This window comes from Dryas octopetala, chromosome 1 (genome assembly GCF_963921425.1).
Source record: "Dryas octopetala chromosome 1, drDryOcto1.1, whole genome shotgun sequence".
In the NCBI taxonomy this organism is placed as follows: Eukaryota; Viridiplantae; Streptophyta; class Magnoliopsida; order Rosales; family Rosaceae; genus Dryas; species Dryas octopetala.
This window is the reverse complement of record NC_141366.1, coordinates 25,313,556-25,335,175: the sequence shown is the minus strand read 5'-3', so window position 1 is coordinate 25,335,175 and position 21,620 is coordinate 25,313,556. Positions and strand designations below refer to the sequence as shown.

Sequence of the window (21,620 nt, the reverse complement as noted above, 5' to 3'; positions counted from 1 at the left end):
GTTAAATCCAACTATTAAATATGTTCTTATAATTTAGATTTACTTCTATTAGTTATTATTTTCATATTGAGACGGATTGCTGACAATTATTGTTCTATGTATTGGATAACGTACATTATCATATTAGATAAGATAAATAAATTATATTTAAATAAGATAAGAACTTACATGATTAATTGTTCAAATAAGTATATTATGCAAGGATTCCTTATATAAGTTTATTTAAACCATTTTTTTTTTAGAATCACTCAGCATTCTAGTTCAATGATCAAAGCTATCTACTTTTTAAGTCTTGATTAAAGATTCCTGTTTGCTAAAAAATCAGAGACCATTTAATCATTTGATTAAATGGCGAACATTATAGTATTATTGAAAAGAATGTGGCTTTTGTTTATTTTGTCACAATTAAATATCTTTATGGTTTTCAACTTTTTAAATTTTTTTAGGGACTCTTAGATTTCATCCCAAACAAATAGATCGAGTGACTATTAGATTTAATCCAAAGATCTTTTGTTTTCAATTTAGGCCTATTTATTATTTTTGTATGTCCATTATGCCCCTTAAGGCAATAATGAAAATAAAATTTAAAATCCTTAATTTTAGGTATTTATTAATCCTAAATTTGAATTTTGAATACTTTTATTGCCGAAATTTTATGATGCAACTGCATCTAATTCAAAAACAATTGATATAGTTAGTAATTATGAGATTCAACATATAAACACGCAACTATCATAAATACATTAAACACTCAATACACATATATAAAATTTACCTATTTTATAGAAAATGAACAAGTAAGCTTCCACTTTCCTTAAAAATAAAAGAGAAAATAATAAGAGTGGCACTATTCCCACCCACCAACCATATTTTCCCACCCTTTTCTTTAAAAAAATTTAATTACGATTTTACTATTTTATGAAATTACAAAAAAAGGACAAATTTAAATTGTTAAAAAAGAAAAAAAATAAACTCAAGGTTGCCAAGGCTGCAGCCATGACAGTCCATCTCTTCCATACCTTAATTATGAGAGCATTAGATTCAAGTAAAATCATATTTCTAATGTAGGAAGTTGAAGCTATTTACCAATCAAAAGAAAAATAACTCGGAAAATACTTGAATACTCATAAATGAGTATCAAGCTTGTCCTTACAACTAATTACATAAGCTCGATCATGATGGGGTCTACCACCTTCTCCCTCATGGTGGACCCTATTATAGGCTCATGTGATTGGTTGTGAGGACAAAGTTGTACTCATTTTTGAATACTCAAGCACTGCCCAAAATACTCATAGAGATCATCCATTCAATAATCTAGATCATGTGAAAAAAAAAAAAAAAAAAAAAAGATACATTTGGGTCAGGTAAAAAAAAGATGGAAGAAGAAAAAAGACCTCTAACTCAAGTTTAAAGAATATTGAAAAATGATAAGAACAAGAAGGGACGTAAAAAAGAAGAAAAATATACTTCTAAATCTAATTCATCACCAAAAAAACAGAAAAAACAAGAACATTGAAATACAATGAGGAGTGGATCCCACAATGAGTCCCTAAATAAGCTTATTTAAAGGATTCCTTGTAGATCCACTTTGCATTGTATTATAATTTAATTATTAGAACCGTCTTTTTTTAAATCTATATTCAATTATCATCTACGTAAAAAATTAGACAAACTGAAGACCATTTAACCATTTGATAATTTCAATGTTTATCGAAAATAATGTGATTGTCAATTTATTTCGTTACAATTAAATGTTTTAGTGGTTCCACAATGGGTGCTGCTATTTGGACCCAATTTATTTATCTGTAGACCCAACACATTTCTTATATTCAACATTAAATTTAAAATTACACAAATTTATTATCACACCCAACAAGTTTCTCAAAAATACCTCTATTAAAACCCAACATCACAACCAACTTATTTTATTCTCTACTAGCCTCTCCGCACTCGCGAGACGGCTCTTTCTATTGCGCATACGTTAATTTGTGGGCATACATTCTATTTATTAATGTGCACCTTTGAAGTTTTTTTGTTTCTAGTGTGAGAACGTTTCTTTTTTTTTTAGATTGGCATCAAATTTTTTACGCATACACCGTTAATTTGTTACAATAGTTGTTGTTATGAGTCTAAGTATTGGGTTCATCTCATGTAATACATGTGAGAGACCGGCTTTTCCCTTCTGACCATCGTCGCACTTTGTAGTAAATGTTATCACTTTTTGAGGCATGGATTAACTGAGAATGCAATTACTAAATTTATTGAAATAGTTCCCAAAATATATGTGCAAATGAGCAATAAAGTTGTAGGGAAAACCACCATAATCCATATGATTAGATTGCTTATGAGAAACACGTCATACGTTATCGGGTTGGAGCAAAACTTCTTTGTACACCACATTTCTGGTAAAAATGCCACTTTAATCGGCTATTGAGCCTTTTTTTACTTGAATCTTAGTTGTTGACCTTGAAACCCCTCTCGATAAAGCCACATATAACTGCCCATGACTGAAAACATGATCTGGAAGATAAATACCTACGTGTGGTATTGTTTGACCTTGGGATTTGTTTATAGTCAAGGAGAAACTCAATTTAACTGGAAACTGCTTCCTTGTCAATTCGAATGGGAGTCCAGCAGTCTCTGCATTCTTTAGAGGAATTCTTGGTAGAAAAACTCTAGTTCCCGCAAATTGCCCAGTTAGAATTTCTGCGTCAATGAGGTTTTGGTAAGAACCACGGCACAATAATCTAGTACCATTACACAATCCCAATTTCGGATCAATATTCCTTAGCAACATGATTGGAGCACCTCTCTTTAACGTCAATTTGTGTGGCGGCAAACCACCAACCGTTATTGCATTTAAAAATTCTGGTTTGATACAAATTTCTTGTGTCGTCCTCGACCTTGTCAAATGAATACAAAGTCTCTTCCATACCTAGAAAGATACCAATTATCTTTTCATTCAACATGTCAACAACTTCATTTTTAGGGGTTATTAAGGCTCTTTCCACCATGTACCTCGCATTATATACATGATCTTCCAAATTAGGGAAAACCTCAGTAATCAGTTGATTAATGGATTGCTCGCTTTCCCACGATACAACCATATTTTCTGGTATTTTAATCATGTCATCCTTGACCACATGTTCTTCCCCATTGCCAACACGAAGTAAAAATTCAGAAAAGTGTTCATCATTTCTAGATTTCATATTTTCTTTGAGTTTTAGAATCTTTATTTGTGACCAAAATGATGCTTTCAGCACACTGGCTTGAATTAGTTCAGCTTTGGTCCCTTTCGGAACTACGGGAAGAACTTGTCGAAAATCTCCACCAAAGATCATTATCTTCCCCCCAAACGATAAATCGACATCTAATATATCTCTGAAAGTTCAATCCAATACTTCAAAGGCATGACGATGCGCCATTGTGGCTTCATCCCAAATGATTTCTGTTGTCCTTTGTATCAATTTTGCAAGATCAGATTGTTTACTAATAGAGCACGTTGATGATGCATCAGGGTTTAGTGGAATCTTGAATCTAGAATGGGCTGTCCTCCCACCCGGCAATATCGTAGCCGTTATTCCAGATGTTTCTGTTGCCAATGCTATTAGACCTAATCTCCTTAAGTTTGCCAACAATGCACGATATAAGTAAGTTTTTCCAGTTCCACCTGGACCATCCACAAAGAATATTGAATTTTCATGACGGTCAATTACGCCCATTATTGTGTTGAATGCAAACTTTTGGTCGTCATTTAGACGCTCAATTGCATCGAGGCCCCCTTGTGGAATGCTTATCAACATTTCATCTTGAATACATCTCGGCTCCATTGAGCTTGACATCACTTGTCATTTGGGGAAGATCGTATTGTGAAATGTTTTTGTTAAACTACTCCAGTAGTCCGTTTAAATCACGCAAGAGTCTGTTGACGACGAACACATCATTTACGTCTCTTGAAGAAGGATAATCTTCAATCAAGAATGGATAAAATTCGTCTCATAATCTCCGTACGCCAGTTGGTTCACAATACACCAAAATTGTGACGAATAATCTTCGTAAAGCTGATGACATCCTCATAATAGAGGTTTCATGCAAACATTGTTGAATACTGCCATTTTCTTCTAATAAACCTACACAAAAACCACAACAACATTAAGAAAGTAAAAAAAAATAAAAAAAATTTTGATTCAAATCATTTGAAAATTAAGAAATAAGATTTTATTGGCTAACCCCGTCTTTCGGCTGCTTGCTTAAACGTGGGACACATTACATCATCAACAGTTCGTAAATCCTCGAATGATCTTGGTCCTTTCACATGATTAAGGAGGATGCGAAGATAAAACTTTTCACCTTCAGAAGGTGAGACTGTGTCTATACTCCCAATAACCCTTTGAAGGCCTACTCGTTTAGTCCATATTTTCTCCTTACTGATCTATCTATAGTGTTCAGGCATCTCTCGATACAAATATCTTCTCGTTTCCACATCCGTACGATTCAGAGTGAAATATTCAATAAGCATTGTCATTGATAATCCATCATTTGACAAAATATTTGTTATAGTGTCATTAGCCTGATATTTGACTTGTTGCATGTTCGGAAGATGTATTTGTAATCGCCATACCAATGGGCATATCTTATTCATGGTAAATTTGAAAATATGCCATAGTGCTTCCGGTGCATAAACCCATCTTGCATCGACAAATTGCCTTATTTCATCTCTAATAGGATCTGGCTGTACTTCAAGGGTGACTCTGTCTGGTCCTTTGTAAACATACTTATATAAGTACTTGACACTTTTTATACTGCAACATATTTCTACATTGATGTGACAATCATACTTTAAAAGCAACCACAGATTGTATGGAATAACCCAACTGTTATCAACCATTACAGTTCCACGTCGATCTAGAGGGACGGACATGCGATCTCCTCGTCTTCGATAAATTGGATAAGAATCACTCCCTAGAATAGTGACGGGTGCAAAGGATTTAGGGTAACTTCTTTTACATCTGCCATTTTTCATGCATGGAGAATGTTGGTTTTGTACTCCACATGGACCATGTATCATATGTTTTAACACTGCATTGTAAAGTTGCGGCTCTCCATCTTCGTCCGGTATTTCAGCTCCAACAATGCGGTCATAATCATCTGGGTTGTGAACCTTATCATTTTCATCTAACACAATAAGCATGTGCACATGAGGAAGGCCCCACTTTTGAAATTCAATGACATAAGCATGTGCAACAACTTTGCCCAATACCCCTTTTATCCACAATGTCTTGCTTTAAGTCTGTAAATTTTGCTCGAAAAATTCTGGTGAGTAAGTCAGGACGATCTTGAGGCGTTTGGCCAGGGTGTAATTCACTTTTAATTTCTTCCCAACTTGGGTTGCATGTCATTGTGATGAAAAGATCAGGCTTCCCATATTTTTGAACCAAAGTCATTGCATCTTGGTGCTGCTGATACATGTCACGTGGGCTTCCAACAAATGATGATGGCAAAATGGTTCTGCGACCGATGTTACCTATGGTATTAAAATTTTTGTTTGGTAATTACTTTGCACACTCCTTACATGGTAGATAATATTTAGTTATGATTGTGGAGAGAGATCCATACCCGCATTATTTTCACCTGCATTTAGAGAGTCCTGAAGGCCTTGGTAAAGTTCAGCTCGAAGTGTTGTTTGATGGGAACGTACCCATCTAAGTCTGTGTGATTCAATTTTCACGTAATTATCCACAACGTACTGTTGTAAAAGACGCCCCCCTCGAAGTAGAACTGATGGATCATCCTCGCGTATCTGCAAAATCAAAGTTTGGATTTACATTTCAAAATTCCCTGAAATTAATTAGGTGGTTTTTATTTCTTTACGCACCTGTAAAATATACGCATAATAGTCGCAAGGCGATAGTTCTCTTCCACGATCGTCACGACTATTAATATCTCATCCATATGATCCATACGACAATAACAATGGATACTGTAAAAGATCATAGAATCCAACCGTGTCTTGGACATTTATAAGTTGCCCTTGAGCTGTCTAAACGATGAAATTTCTTCCATTTTGATTGGTGGCTTCATCTCCGCTTATTATAATTGCAGCGACCTGAGATGTAGATGGTAAACTATATTGAGGCCGGTTTGCTGGTTGCTCCTTTAAGATGAGTTTACAATTTGGCAACTGTGGGTGTCGCCCTAAGTGTTGTAATTTCTGAGCGAACGGATTATGTTCATTAAGAATCCGTTGTATCTTTTCAACCACACTTCTATCTAGAATATCACTCTCAGCCAACCGATTTTCAATTGCATGCTCGGTATCATATATATAAGCTTGTAGAAATCGCGGTCTATTACCTTCTCTTGGTAGAAGACAACCAATTTTATGATATATAGATCATTGTGCTCGAAATGTATAAATTCCACGTCCTCCAATATTAATTCAGTCATCAACATGGACACCCATTGAAGTGAAGGCAAATATATGATTGTAGGCTCGAATATTTTGCCTAAAGTGTCTACCCTCCGATGTTTGGTCTATGAAAAGTGTTACCATTTCTGGCGGAGATGGTATCCATGGCAAGACAACTTTTTCGTTGCAACAACACATATTGGAGGTCTCATTATGAAATAATTGCGATGTGCACTTTGAACATATGGTTGGTATAGGTAATTGGCATCCTGGAACTCTCATGCTCTCACAATAATCTCTAGCACAATTATGATTTCTCATTTCTCTTGGCCTACGTTGAACTCGAGGTACGCTATTACTGCCTGGCCCCGCATTACGATTCGTTGTTTCATTAGGCACTTCTGCTTTTAAATAATTCACTTTTAATTTTGAGTGAAAGAATTGTAATTCAAATTAAAAACAATGCGAAAAATAACTCACCATTAGGAGCAGAATTTAGATTATCCTCGTCGGCCATTCGCAACGTACCCGAACGTGCCATTCGTCTTATATGAGTTAAACGTCTTCTAAGAGGTTGCTCAATGTTGTTGTCTTCATCGCCAACTCGTTCTATCCAATTGATGATTACACTTGAGTATTATATAATTTTAATTTCACTTTTCATGCTTAAAAAATTATAATTAAAGAAGAATAATAATAAAAATTCTATTTAATAGTGTAAACAATATATGAACTTATTTTAAATAAGAACCCTAAAAATGTATATTTATTAGTTAAGCGTACAAAAAATACCAGGAGATGACTGATCTCTATTACTGGTGTCCGCCTCAATTTGATCATCACAAACATTATCAACCATTGGTCGCTTTCCTCGAGATGCCTCGCGCCGTCGAGCCAAATAATTGCTATATTGTGAAGAACTCAATGATTATCTCCATTCTGTTGAACTCATCCTATAAAAAACAATATGGATAAAATAAAGACGTGTGAAAATATTAGGGTTCATTTTTTTTTTTTTGGAAAATTATCAGTCAAGTTTTTTATATCATGGTGTACTTTAAAATTAGCATAACGACAACCATGTTGATTGACTACAATTCCAAATATTTATGGTAGGCTGCACTCAGAGAAGGTAAAATCACACCATCATCCTCACTCTCTCCTCCTATTTTTCGTATTTATTAATTGTATTTCAATATGTATTCTAGATTATGAAGGTAATATATAAAAAGTGTGTTATGAAATATGGAAGTTTGAAATTCAAATGTGATGCGCAGAATTAAGAGTGTGTGAACGACTTTTTTGGGTGTATCTTAAAAATTGCAATGGATTAGGCAAAAAATTGTATTTGTCTTTTGATTTGTTTCTCAAATATATTTAAAGTTATGAAGGTTTGTGAATTAGTGGACTGTGAAGGGTAAAATAGTTAGGCTTAGGTTTTTTTTTTTTTTTTTCTTCTGTGAAGAGTTATATTAATCTCTAATATTTGGGTAAATGTGTCGACATAATATAAAGCAATATATAAGAAAATCGATCTCAACAATCATAAAATACTAAAATTGCATACCTATGTTTCCTGCAAATATTTCTCTAACCAAATTCTCTAAACGCTATGTTTCATTTGCAATAGCATCATTAATTTTGTGCTCGCAAATTGCAATGCAACACCCAAGTGGTAAGTAAAAAACAAAAACACATTACAGACATTTCAAAAAACCCACCTCACAAACCACCACAAACAATCAGTACACTTTACCTCGGAGCAAATTTCTCAGCTTTAACCGGAGCATCGGGCGCTGAAGCATCAGTGTCAGCGAATTTCCTGCCCCAAATCAATCAAGTATGTTCTCCTTTTTACTTGTTAAAAGTGAACCAAAAAACGAAAGCAGTAAGAAGCATCATTCAGACAACACGATCAGAATGAGAAGTCAGCTAATGAAATAACCAAATCAAGATACCATTAAATACGTGCAACATAACTAATAATCAATAGAAGAATATAAAGCTTTAAAAAGAATTATTTTAACAAAATCAAAGAAAGAAGCTTAATACCTGAAAGCTTTGGAATTTGAATTAGAAAAACCAAAGAGAGAGACTGGCAATAAGAAACTGCTTTGAACTTTCAAATGCTTTGTTCTTGCCCTTTTTCAGCCTAAATAAAGCGAAGAGCTATTAAAAATCCAAAAATTATAAATATGATATTTAATTTAGTTTGAAATTAAACTATTTTATGGTTCGTGATGTATATCTAGGTATGCAATATTATATTGATGAATACCAATCTTCACATTTGAAGACTTGAAAATTGTTGCTAAATTGTTGATAGTAAACAATATAAAATTTTAATTTCAATCAACATTACATATATACAAATATTAGCTTGTTTTACACTTCCTTCTTTAGTTAGCTTGCCAATTCAATATGCAGCAGGGACCCAATTCGAGGATCAAAGTTCACACCCGTGTCATGGTCATCTATCAAAGGAAAAAGTAACTTAGAGGAAACACCAATTAGAACCAAGTTTCATACATTGTCATCATTAGAAGGTACAAATAAAATCCTCCCTCGAGATTCCCAACTTTGGCATTCAACAACAACATCTAAATAGAAACAAAATCAGAAATAACTCCTAAGCGATTTTATTAGAATTCGACTAAGTTGTTGACCACAAAAAAAAAAAAAAAAAAAAAAAAAAAAAAAAAAAAACTCCGAGAATTAGAAAACACTAAAAGTCCCCTAAATAAATATATGAACATCCTCATTTTTGCTCAAATTTATCCCCAAATTATATGTAACAGCATTATACTAACACTTGCCTCATTTGAAATTGTTAAGAGAGAGATATAGAACATTCATTCTAATAAGTTTCTCAATTTTTTTTAGCAAACCAAAAAGCTATTACCTAAGAAAGAAGCATACAAATTCTAGGTTCAAAAAAAGCATGCACAACCTGATGAGCAATGCCAAAACAGCCTCTCTCTTTTTTTCAATTAACGCTAGGAATTTAAATACTCTAATTTCACAATCTAAAGAACCCCAATTCGTGGACATGGACGAAGCTCCCGAATGTGATGAGCCTGACGAGGTAGTGATCGGGGAGGAGACCCAGAGCCTGAGACAATGCCGACTTGAGAAACGAGAGCTCCTCCTCAATCATAAACGTGTCGACAACGAAGATGAAGACCGGAGGCGAGGTAGGTTTTTCGAGGGCGGAGTCTTACTCGATTGTGGTGTACTAAGGGAAGAGCTCGACAGGGAGATTGTCGTCGGAGATGGAGGCGTAGTTGGGGGGGGGGGGGGGAAGTGGTTGCAGGTGAAGCAGAAGACGCAGATCCAGATCTTGGCGGCGTAATCGACGGTGGAAAAGGGGTTGAGGACGGAGCGACAGGTGCGGCCTATACATACCATAAATTTGTGGTGGTTATGGTGCATGTTAAAGTGGCGGGGGTGATGATGTTGAGATTATTGGGTGTGTTGTTGGGTACATAGAATAAAATAAGTTGGTTGTGATGTTGGGTTTTAATAGGGGTATTTTTGAGAAATTTATTGAGTGTGATAATAAATTTTTGTAATTTTAAATTTAATGTTAGATATAAAAAATGTGTTGGGTCTATAAATAAATAAATTGGTTCCGAATAGCGACATAGTATGTCGCATGATTGAGATTATTTCTTACACATACAACTTTTTTTTTTCAAATATAGAATAATGCAGTTTTCTTTTATCAGGATAACAATTACAACACTTGCATCGAAAGAACGACCGTGCAAGGCATGTTCCATGAGCCTTGACAATTATCCATGCAGCACGTAGACAGCGACCTGAGCTGTACTTGAACGAAATCTCACATGGATATTATTCTATTAAGAAATAAAATGCTCTTGCACTTCTCATCCAAAAACCAAAAAAAAAAAAAAAAAGAACAAAAACAACAACAAAAACAAGAAAAGGTGTTTGTAGGATGAATGGCCATGGAAAACCAGTATCTTCAGTACACAATGATCAGAACCACAGCCGCTTAACAACCCCCAATTATTTACATGATGGAGAGGACTTGATGCATATCCTAATCTATGTATTACCTAGTATAAAATAAAAAATGCCACGAAAAGGGAGCTTCAAATAAAGTTGTTTACTTACTTTTCTTTAAATGATCGAAACCGTTCATTTTTTAATTCATTCTAAAAAATCATTGTTGTAAAAATATTAACCAAATCGCAAACAAATACAATATAATTAAAATGATACTTATAGTAATAAATTAACTAAACAGTTTCAATTTAGCTAATTTTTTATAAAAATAATCTTTAAAAGATTTCTTAAAATCTAAATATTTATGATCATTGAATTGTATGCCGGAGTAGGTATTCTTATTTTCTTTAAGTAAGAGCGTCTTTACTTAAAGCTCCCTCATGCACACTCAACTTTTTCATCCGAGCTTAGGGGACATCTTATTTTGATGTAATTTGCATACTGAGTACCACATAAGTTGGAAAAAAAAAAAAAAAAACATAAATAAAAGAAAAAATCAACAAAAAACTATGAATGTCCTAAAATATATTCCTGTGACCCCCAAAAGCTGAGCCTACCAACAATCCCAGACCCTTCACACCTGCAAGACCTGAACAACCTAAACCTTCCCACATTTAATGTGGGATGACTTTGGTAAGATTGGTATTAGACAAAAGCTGCCATTCAAAACATTTCTGAGTGAGGGATTGTAGATTCAAATATTTTTTTGATGAAAGTAGATTCAAATTTTGCTCGCATAGCTTCATCAGCTATTTATAGGATCTGATGCCACCGAAATAAAGCATCCCGTACATGATGTTAGACCAATAACAGCCATATTCCAAACTGTGGATCTTCCAATATTCTACTAGTGCAATGCGTCATGCTACCTTCCATAGCCAAGAGGAGACCTCCAGTAATTGTCCTAAATTTACTTTCATCATCCGTAACCACAAAAAATTAAAAATTATTATATGTGCCCATAACACCATGTGGTGTTATTAATCCACTAAAATTATAACACGTGTATCATTTTAATTATACATATATTACAATTTAAGTGAATTTGTAACACCACGTCATTATATCATGTAATGTTACGGTCACACATAATAATTTCTCAATAACCACAACACCAGAAAATGTAACAAGAAAATAGTTGCATAAACAACCACTAATAAGTACTATAAAATATAGTCAACAGAACCAAGAAAATTAAACAAACCTCAAATATGAACATCAGATCTGGTTCAACAGAGATTATTCCATTATATGAAGTTCTAGGTAACACTGACTTCATCAAGGGTAGAATATATCACTCATCATGCTAAGTAAGATCAATAATAACATAAGTCTCAAATTGGACACCATGACCATTCACCACACTTGAACTGACGACATGACTACTCTTCACAGTGCAATATTTTATATATCTACCATCCCATTTCTGATACAAAGTATCATTCCCAACAACCTGTCAAACTCGAGCTCTCCAAAGCTTGTCACAAGAAAACTCAAGTAGAATTACATACTATCACCTCCCGATTATATGCAATATATGCTTCAACAGTTCAGTAGAGAGTGAGTACACCATTTTTATTTCACCACCAAGTGCTGGAGGCATTAAGCCCCAAAACCAACAGATGATCTTATTAACACGTTCTATCCTCCCCCAAGTAACCAGACAAGGCATTTACTTCTTACGAACTTTGCAGCACAAAACATGTATCCATACTTCTCATCCTCCGGGCTGGAGAGCTTGGCAAAATCTGTATTGAACAAAAACAAATAAAAATAAAATCAACCATAACCCAGAACAAACAAAATAAAAAACCAGTTCAACCTTCAAGAGTATGTTGGTGAGCTAAATGATTGGCAGACTAAGACATGCACAATCATGAGTTCTGGAGAAGCTCTCAATTCATGCTTATAAAAGGCTACAAACCCCCCATATATCAGGGTCAGTATGGTGAAGTCTACATTCCTGTAAACAGCATTGTAAAGTTCCAGGTAGAGTGCAGGGAAAGCCTAAAGCAGACAGTATGATTGGAATGCTAATCTTGCTTTGGGAAAAAGAGGTAACCAACAACCATTCCTTTAGTCAACAAATTTTTTTAAATTTAGAACATATATTGTCTCGAGATTGGTAAGAAGATTGTGACTATAATATGTTCAATTTGCTAAATATAAGGAAACAGGCTCTGTAGATTATTGGACAAATCAATTCCAAGAGACGGTGGAGATCTACAGGCATGGTTTCCGTAGAATGTCAGATATCAACCTACCAAATAATTATTGAACTTCCACCAACAGAAAAATGCACACAAAAAGATCAGTTGGGGTTTGAGCTGAATTGAAGTAATTTGCAAATAATAGACACATAAATTTACACAAAAAACACACCTGTGTAGTTGTAAGTGCCAGCAAGAAGCCAAGGCCACCAATGCTCCAACAGAAAATTAACATTGACAAAGCTTCAAAGTTGGAGTTTGAATTAGGTAGCAAAAGGCAATGCGGACATTCACCAGGATCATCCTCAAGAACCTTAACGACAATAAAGGCAACATCTACATAAGAAACATATAGGAAGCAATTGTAATACAAGCATGCAGAACAGCAAAACAAAATCTCACCATCACAATCATGCTGACATCACACAAAATAACGGCCTGTCCAGACAGACTGTCCTTGATATTGCTCAGGCTGTGGAGTCAAGTGCTGATGTCCATTGATAAGTTGTTGCTGTTGCTGCACCTGCATCTCATGGTGTAGTTTAAGATCATCAAGCATCTGGAAATCTTGCCAGCTTTTCTGTTGCATAGGTGGACCTTGTTTACCAGGAAAGGGAAAGTTTGTGCCACTTACGCCATTGTTGTTAGTGAAGCGATGGGGATTCACATGAGATGAGTAATTAATGGAACTATTGAGCCCATTTCCTTTTGTTGAAGATGGAACCTGATATCCATCCAACCAACTGTAATCGTCCATCAGTAGATTCTCACTCATTGCTTCTGAGCCATAAGTGGGTTCGTTCACCGGTTTAGGAGGCACAGGGCTAAAACCAGGTGGCGGACCAAGGTGCCTAACAGGTCGACTAACTGGATTTTTTCGGATACCAGTGGGCAAAGCTGATGATGTCTTTACAGTCGAACCATCAACAACTGTTCCAGAAGATGCAATAGAATCAAACTTAAATGGTAACTGAGCTTCTGGAGCTTTAGTGTTGCTGTAGAACATACCACCAATACTACCATTGACAGGCTGTTGGAATGGAACTGAAACTGCGACAGGCTCAGATTTTAGTACATGCCCATTCCCCATAAATCCCATGCTCTTTAAGCTATTAGCAAGAGACATTTCTTCCTCCATTGCCAACTTCAAAGCATGAGATTGATTAGGTTGCAAAAGCTGGGGGATACTATTATTAGCAAATGATACAGGTAGTTGTGAGCTAGCACCAAAAGAAGTTTCCACTGAAGAGTTCAAAGCATGTGACTGAATTGGTTGCAAATGCTGGGGGATATCATTAGCAACAGATACAGGTATTTGTGAACCACCAAAAGCACTTTGATGGTGAAGATTATCAAAAGGGGAAGAAATATAGGTGCCATTGACATTTAGATCACCCAGAGAAGCATTTATACCAGGTGGCTCCACGCTCTCATAGGCTGCCCATGTAGTGCCTACCACATCAGGTCGCTTCTCAGCCACTATTGGCTTAAAAACTATTACTTCATCTTCCTCATCCCCTTCCATGGTTAACTCTGGGTTCGGATATGAAACTCCCATATTCATTGTATTCTCTACTTGATTTTCTTCAAGATTATCAGTTGTATTAGCCATGCCTAAATATGAGGTAGGCACCAAATCATCTTTCATTTGAGGCTCAACACCAATGACAAATTTCTTTCCCTTTGAATCAAAATATATTGTTTTCTGGTCAACCTTAACAACATTTGCTAGAGCCTTGCCAGCCGCCAGAACCCTTTTAACACGGGCCCCTCTTTCCTTCTGGCCATCACTTCCAAAAGAATGCTTCCTCGAAAAATCCAATATTGTTTGTGCTGGAAGAAGTGGCAAGAATCCTCTCAACTCAAAATCCTCCCACAAAGCAAGACGGTTTTCAGTTTCACCTTCTTCATATCTGCTCATATTATTAAAGCAAGTCTCATCTTCATCATCATCTAAGGACATCGGCCCAGTTGACAAGAGTTTATTCAAGAAGGATATGCAAACATTCCAGAATTTTGATCGAACAGATGACTGTTTTTCATCTGCATCACTTCCAGCAGCAACATCAGGACAGCATGCCAACCATTCTACAAAAACTAGAATGCCCGGTAACAGGGAACTTGAACAAGGATCACACAGCTGCACACATCTCTCTAAGATGTGCCCCATCAACTCAAAAACAGCAGTAAATGCATTCTGCAGTAGAACAGCACGTTGAACAATTTCTGCATATGTCTGACCTTCATTTTCCTTTTTCACATTATGAACTGTGAATATCAGTATAGAGACAAGCCTAACAATGACAAGTGCATTCTCAACAACATCTGCGCCGAAATTGTACTCCTCTTCAGCTCCAGAACACAGAATCTCACATAAGCCACTGCTTACCACAGAGAGAACTTCTGCAAATGTCTCCAGGCTACACAAAGAAAGTCATACTAAGGGGGTAATCTTCCAAACAATATATATATATGTATAGAGAGAGAGAGATGATCCATCTCACCTAGTACGCGTAAAAAGAATGCCATTTAGACGGACAAACCGAATGCAAAAAGCTTTATATGCCTCTTGAATACTGGATGTTCTTTCCTTAACAAGGCTCACTTCTGTGTTGTTATCTTTAGATGCAGGTATTGTATCCGCTTTCCCTCTACCTTTGCCTGATCGTGCAGGCAACTCTTTGACTGCAGAAGTGTTAGCGTTCCCTGACAGTTGAGAGTAACTCTGACGATTCTACCCAAAAACAAAAAAAACAAAAATTTATATCACATAAATTATGTAAAAGTATATTAGGTAATACAGTAAGGAATCCAAGTGAGAAAATTAAAGATGTTACACTGGATAAAGGCTTTAGTGATGTAAAATCAGAAATTAATTAGTAAACAGTCACATGTTATTGTACATGATTATTAGTTTGGATAGATTTACACTTGAAAGAAGAATAACCAGATGAAGTTCTCTTTAAGTTTTAAGCTTGGCTATGCAAAAGAAGGTAGCCCTCCCTTTCCTAACCCCTCTCAACCATTATAAGGGTTTGATAAGCTACTCCATTAAGACTCCAACTCAAGACCTCTTTATCAAAGGAAGAAGTACCACTGCACGACAAGAGGTGTTTGTTCTCAAGCATGGTTTCCAAAAAACATTCCACAGCCCATGGAAGATATTAATATGTCTACTCAAGAGTCACCCTGACAATATAAGACAATCAACCATTCTACGTATTTCTCAGGTAATCTAGAGGTACATAATCAAGATACTCAAACTTAAACCCCAGGGGTGGCTAAGTTGGCAATAAATGTGGAGAGAAACAGAAAGCAGAGAGCAGATTTTTGGAGCCAAGGTCCCCCCAGGCCCACATTTTTCTCTCAAAACTGGAATGATTTGGAGAGAAAATGAGATTTGTGTTCTTTAATTCTTAAATATTCCATAAATGCACTCAAATAAATACTTTCTTCATTTACTTCCTGCCTATCTCATATATCATATATTTCCTTTCTTTCATAACTAAAATTTCCAAAAACATGTCATAAAGGTTCCACAAAAAGTAATATATATATATATATATATGTCTGTATGATCCTCATAGCACAAGAATTAGAACTAACAAGAGATAAGACAAAAGAAAAACAACATAAACCTTCAATTATATCCTCAAAAATTTGAAAGAAAAATTTTATTGGAAGAGCTAGATGATTAACAAGAGCACATCAGACAGTTACAACAATTGCCATACGTCACATTAAAAACACAATACCTTCTCAAATGCAACAATTAAGTTATCCCTTGCAGTTGAAAAGGGACTATCCACCGCCAGGCTACGAAAATATCGATAAACAGCCGCTAACTCATCCGCCGAATAGGAAGCCAATATAGCAAGCTGAAACATGCAGAGGGTTCATCATAGTGAAAGATCGTAATTGTGATAAACAGACACATTGAGGCAACAACATATAACGAATATAGCATAAATATACACTGTAAAAAAAAATATCAAAACAAACACCTGATGATGGGGGTTCCCACTTGATGGCCAAAGAGATGCAGCTTGCAGGTAGTAACTTGAGGCAGCAGCATACTCCCGATTTTTGGAGTCCCCCTCCCCATACAATCCTTTGTAACGTGCAAGGTCACCCAAGTATATCAAACATCGGTGGCACGATATGAGACCTTTCTTCATGTCAGAAGATTTCTTTCCATCCTTGTCCATAACAATTCGATTTTCAGAATCCTCAGAGAAATAACCCAGAGGAAGCCCATACTTTGCTCTGATCTTCACTATTAAATCATGATAAAATCCAGTCGCTTCTGAAAGGAGTGTTTTAAACTGCAGTCTTATTTTTGTAATCCGATCAGGCCGAATAGGGCCCTTTACACCCTGAGATGAGTTTGAACCTGTAGAAGCCATAGCAGCACTAAAGTGTGCCCGCAATTCCTCAATCCTCTTGTAATGTAACTGCCACAAAGCATACTCGATATTGTACTGCTCTGAAAAGGCATGATCCTCGAGAATTATTGCTTCATAATTCTCACGCATCTGTTGCCAGGCATTGGGATCTGATGGAATTCGTGCTTGGGCAGACCTCCGACGCCTATTCTCCAACTCAATAACCTGTAGGGAAAAAAATTAATGTAAACAGCAGGAAAATCATGGAGCATGGTCATACAGAATATACAGACAGAGCACACCCACAAGCATGCGCATACACAAGCACACAGGTGCGCACACGCACACACACAGATTCCTGATGTAGACTGTAAGTCTAACAGAATTTCCATTAATATTTTTTTATCAAGCCCGTATTAGTTGAGATTCACATTCACCTATAGGCAGTTCCAAAACTAGTAATCAAGAAACACATAATTTTCAATGATGAGAAAAGTATATACCTTGTCATACAGACGTTGGGCACGCTCCCTCGATGGAGGAGCAGACATTTTATCCATCTATGCGATCATCATCCATCAAACATATTTAATTAACTGCAAACAGAATACAATCTGCAGAAAGTTCAAAAACCCATAATTAGATGAAGGATAAACTAAACAAGTATAGTTTCTCAATAAAAGGAAATCAAAACCAGTGAAGGAAGGATGAGGGACCTAAATATGTTCCCATAATTTGACCTAAAAATATTTTAGCTAAGCATCCATCCCAAATCAATCATTGTAAACAATATCCATCATAACTAGCAAATATGTATATTACCATCAAAATTTAATTTGAAAAATTCTCAATTGTAGGTTTTTAAATTAGTTGCCCACTGTAGATGATGATTGCAACAGTTTTATGAGTATTACAGAAAAGAAAATCAGAGCATGCCATAATGGAATAGTCATGCCTTAAAAGAGAAGATGAAACTAAATAAAAACCTTAATATTATTGCCTACACCCTATGACTAAGGCCAAAAAAAAAAAAAAAAAAAACAATTAAGGTGACAATAATGGAACCGTTGCCAGATAGCAGCATATATCAAAATCTAGAAAGCATACTGATTACTGATCATAACTCACAACAAAATAAACACCAATTATTTACAAGCCAAAAATTTTTTCCAAAACCAGTAACGCCATTAACAGTTTCTAAAACTCCCCGTAAGACTCAATCTATTAAAACCCCCTCCCCCTCAAAAAAAAAAAAAAAAAAAAAGTGACCCAAATTATCCACATTATCACTACGTTCTTGCTAACCATAGGAAAAATTTCTCAGTTCCCCCTAAAAACCCTTCTTCTTTTCAGAACACTCATATAACTGGATGCACAGATTTCAGCAATATTTGAACAATATTGTTAAAACTTTTTTGAGAACAAAACAATATTCGTAAAACTGAAGGTTAGGATACGCAACAACAATTACATACAACAACCTAATATGCATCAAAATTTCAGAAATAAAATCCCAACTTCCTTAACGCTTTGTGCATACAATATATTATATACAAAGACAAAATTTAACCCATGTCTGGTTTCTGCGAGATTTCGGGAGAAATAATAAAAACAAAACAAAACCCAGAAAATTCAGCAATAGCTGCATATCATACCAATCCAAATTTCAAATTTATTTCCCCTTTCGTTTCCTAAATTTAAAACAGAAAAATATATTTAAAAAAAATCCTGAAGATAAAAAAAAATCAAAAGAAAAAAAGGAAAGCAAAGAAGAACGAATAACATTAGATCCACTAAATCAACAACCATACCATAATTAGATCAATCAGCTCCAAAGTTTCCGCCAAAAGCATAAATAAATACATAAAAGCCATGGAAGATAAAAGAAAGAAAAAAGAAAAAACGAACCTCTCTGAACCAGATCCACGCAGCGACTGGTTGGATTAGAACATCGGATTTCGAATTTTTGAAATTTCAGAAAGCAATAAGGAAAGTCTTCGTTTAGGGTTTGGTGAGAGAAAGAGAGGGGGTGGAGAGAAATAGAGAGAGACGGTGTGGTTTGGTTTCTTTTGGTTTTTGTGGTTTTTGGGTCCAAACGGGATGAGGTTAGAGAGACAATTTCTTATGTCTTTCCTTTTTTTATTCTTTTTGTTTTTCTATTTGTTTTATTCATTTGTTTTTTGCTTTTTCTATTTATTTATTAGGTCTTACCAGCTTTGGTTTCAGGCGGCGATCCGGTAAACGCCGCCGTTTTAGTGCCTGTTAATGCTATTTATATATATAATATACAATTTTTCTTTTTTTATGTGGGAGGAAATGCTAAATTGCTACGTATCCTTCGGCCGTCGAACACTATATTTTTTTTTCTTTTTATTTTGTTTTGCTTACGAAATAAGTTATTATTTTCTCAATATAAGAAATAATTTTTCATCTCTGTTTTGCGAAGTTACGAATTTTAATTGACCTCTTGGCCAAAAAAAAAAAAAAATTTTAATTGACCTGTTTCCTGTTTTTTCTATATTTGTATTTTTTAATTTGAAGCCTAGTCATCTTTTTTCTTTGACTTGGGAAGGCTTATGAGACACAAATGATCTCTTAAATATTAAATGGGTAATGCTAAGGGACCATCTAATGTGGCATCTAAGATACCACATTTATATACCATCTAATATAGCATCTGAGGCTGCTCCTGCCACATCAATTAAAATCTTTTATTTTTATATTATTTTTTTAATAAAACTAAAATATAAGTAAAAAAACTCAAAACCACTTTTTCACTCCTCTTTTACACGCTTCTGTTCCTTCCTGTTTTCCACGTTGCTCTTTCTTTTTTCATTGTTGAGCAAAACCTTTAATTTTTAGGGCTTGTTTAGGAGTGTTTCTGTAGCAAGCGTTTTTGCTCAGTAACGCTTTCACTAGAAGCGCTTTTGTTATAAATTCATAAATTTTTTTGAAAAAAATTCAAGTGTTTATTGTTAATATACTTGGAAGTATCTGGTAGGTACTTCAAACGGAAGCGCTTCCAAGTTTTTTTAAAATCCAAAAGTGCCTCTTATTTTTTTTGTCAAACATAAGTAAAAGTGTTTTTAAATAGTCAAAAACACTTTTAAGTCTTCTAAAACCACTGTCAAACAAGCCAATTAGAAGCAAAATGGAACCACATCAAATCGTTTAAAGCAAAGTCAATAATCGATTTCGGGACATATGAAGGCATGGGTCTTGATTTTTGGTTTTGTCATTGTTAATTTGAGATGGTTAGGGTTTTTTTCGGATGTGGAGATATTTTCTTTGAAGCAAAGTCGCACAAATCTCTCCCCGATTGACACCAAACGCAAAGTGTGAAGGTTTGAGCCAAAGTGATTTATTGATGAATTTGACTATTTCTTTTCTTTCATAATCTGAGTTGGGTTCTTCTAACTAGATTTGAACAATTCACCCCAAGATTTCTTCTGGGTTCTTAAAATTTTATGTGAGAATTTTTTTTCTGTAATTTATAAATACTTCATTTCTAAAATTTGAGATTTTTTATTTATTAATCTATTTACATTGTTTTTTCTTTTGTTCTGTTATTTACATTGTTATACATATGATTTATTATTTTTATCTTTTCATGTCTAGGGATACTATATCAAGATTGGATGGAGGTACTATATGTTTGACATGCTTGGCTCTTGTTAGACAAGGGAGAGTGACCAAAAGCATAGCCTAGTTGAATACATGGAACCTAAAATAGCTCAATTCTTATTCTGGCCCATATGGCACTTTTGTGATTTTGTTTGGTTCAAGTGAATTAAGACAATGCAAAAGCATGTATTACTTCATATGAAATTAGTTCTTACTGTGTGTATGATACAAACCAATAAAATGTGTGCTTCTTTCTTCTCCACATATTGAGTTGTAAATTGTAATGACTCTTTCAATAGTCTTTTTTTCTGGCCATTGACTCTTTGTATAGTCTAATAATATGGCTATTTGAATTATAAAGCATTGTCATTTTTGCTCTAAACATAAACCTTACACTTGTGGATAAAATTGCAAATTTAGAGTCTTTGATATGGTGCAAAGGGTATGTAATGATTCTTGGTGTTTGGTGTAATTGGTGACTTGGTGCAAATGGTAAGTTAGATTTGTTTTAGTTGGTGTTTGCTGAAAAATACTAAAATACAGTTGTTCGTATGATTAATCATCTGGGCATAACGACAAGTCACACAAGGCTTAACATCATGTCGTTTGGGCCTAGACCCAAAAGCTAAGCCCCCGCTAGGCTCCGGCCCCCTAGGCCTTGACCTTCTAGGCTCCGGCCCCATAGGCTCCGGCCTCCTAAGCTTCGGCCCCATAGGCTCCGGCCTCCTAAGCTCCAGCCTCCTAGGCCCCGACCCGTGTCAACTCACTCGGATCCTCGAGACCGGTGACACGTGGCGCTCCTACAGTGCAAGTCATCACAAGGGACACGTGTCATCACCGGATTGGTTGACACTCTTCCAAAGGTACTATAAAAGAGGTACCTTCTTGTCACAAAGGGGATAACTGAAATCATTATTATACTATTCACTCACTCTGCTCTCAGATCTCTCTGAACACTGA

At 35.4% G+C, this 21,620-nt stretch overlaps 1 protein-coding gene and 1 pseudogene across 1 annotated transcript; both read right to left on the bottom strand.

The window, feature by feature from the left end:
• Positions 1–3,996: 3,996 nt before the first annotated feature.
• On the bottom strand, positions 3,997–7,268 carry LOC147299408 (uncharacterized; annotated as a pseudogene).
• A 4,308-nt stretch (positions 7,269–11,576) lies between these two features.
• On the bottom strand, positions 11,577–19,123 carry SMG7 (Telomerase activating protein Est1). The gene is made up of 8 exons (XM_086256541.1): positions 18,945–19,123; positions 17,540–17,650; positions 16,656–17,261; positions 16,407–16,529; positions 15,156–15,385; positions 13,054–15,071; positions 12,824–12,964; positions 11,577–12,189 (listed from the first exon to the last, which is right to left on the bottom strand). The coding sequence occupies exons 2-6, from the start codon at positions 17,594–17,596 to the stop codon at positions 13,073–13,075; spliced, it is 3,015 nt and encodes a 1,004-aa protein (XP_086112667.1). The 5' UTR covers positions 17,597–17,650; positions 18,945–19,123; the 3' UTR covers positions 11,577–12,189; positions 12,824–12,964; positions 13,054–13,072.
• Between the last annotated feature and the right edge of the window lie 2,497 nt (positions 19,124–21,620).

Bases quoted from the DNA above. Each gene is read 5' to 3' on its own strand.
- SMG7 (XM_086256541.1), bottom strand. From the start codon at position 17,596: ATGGATAAAATGTCTGCTCCTCCATCGAGGGAGCGTGCCCAACGTCTG. The intron at 17,262-17,539 runs GTATATACTTTT...TTTTCCCTACAG, and splicing joins CCCAACGTCTGTATGACAAG to GTTATTGAGTTGGAGAATAG. The intron at 15,386-16,406 runs GTATTGTGTTTT...GTTTTTGGGTAG, and splicing joins TAATTGTTGCATTTGAGAAG to AATCGTCAGAGTTACTCTCA.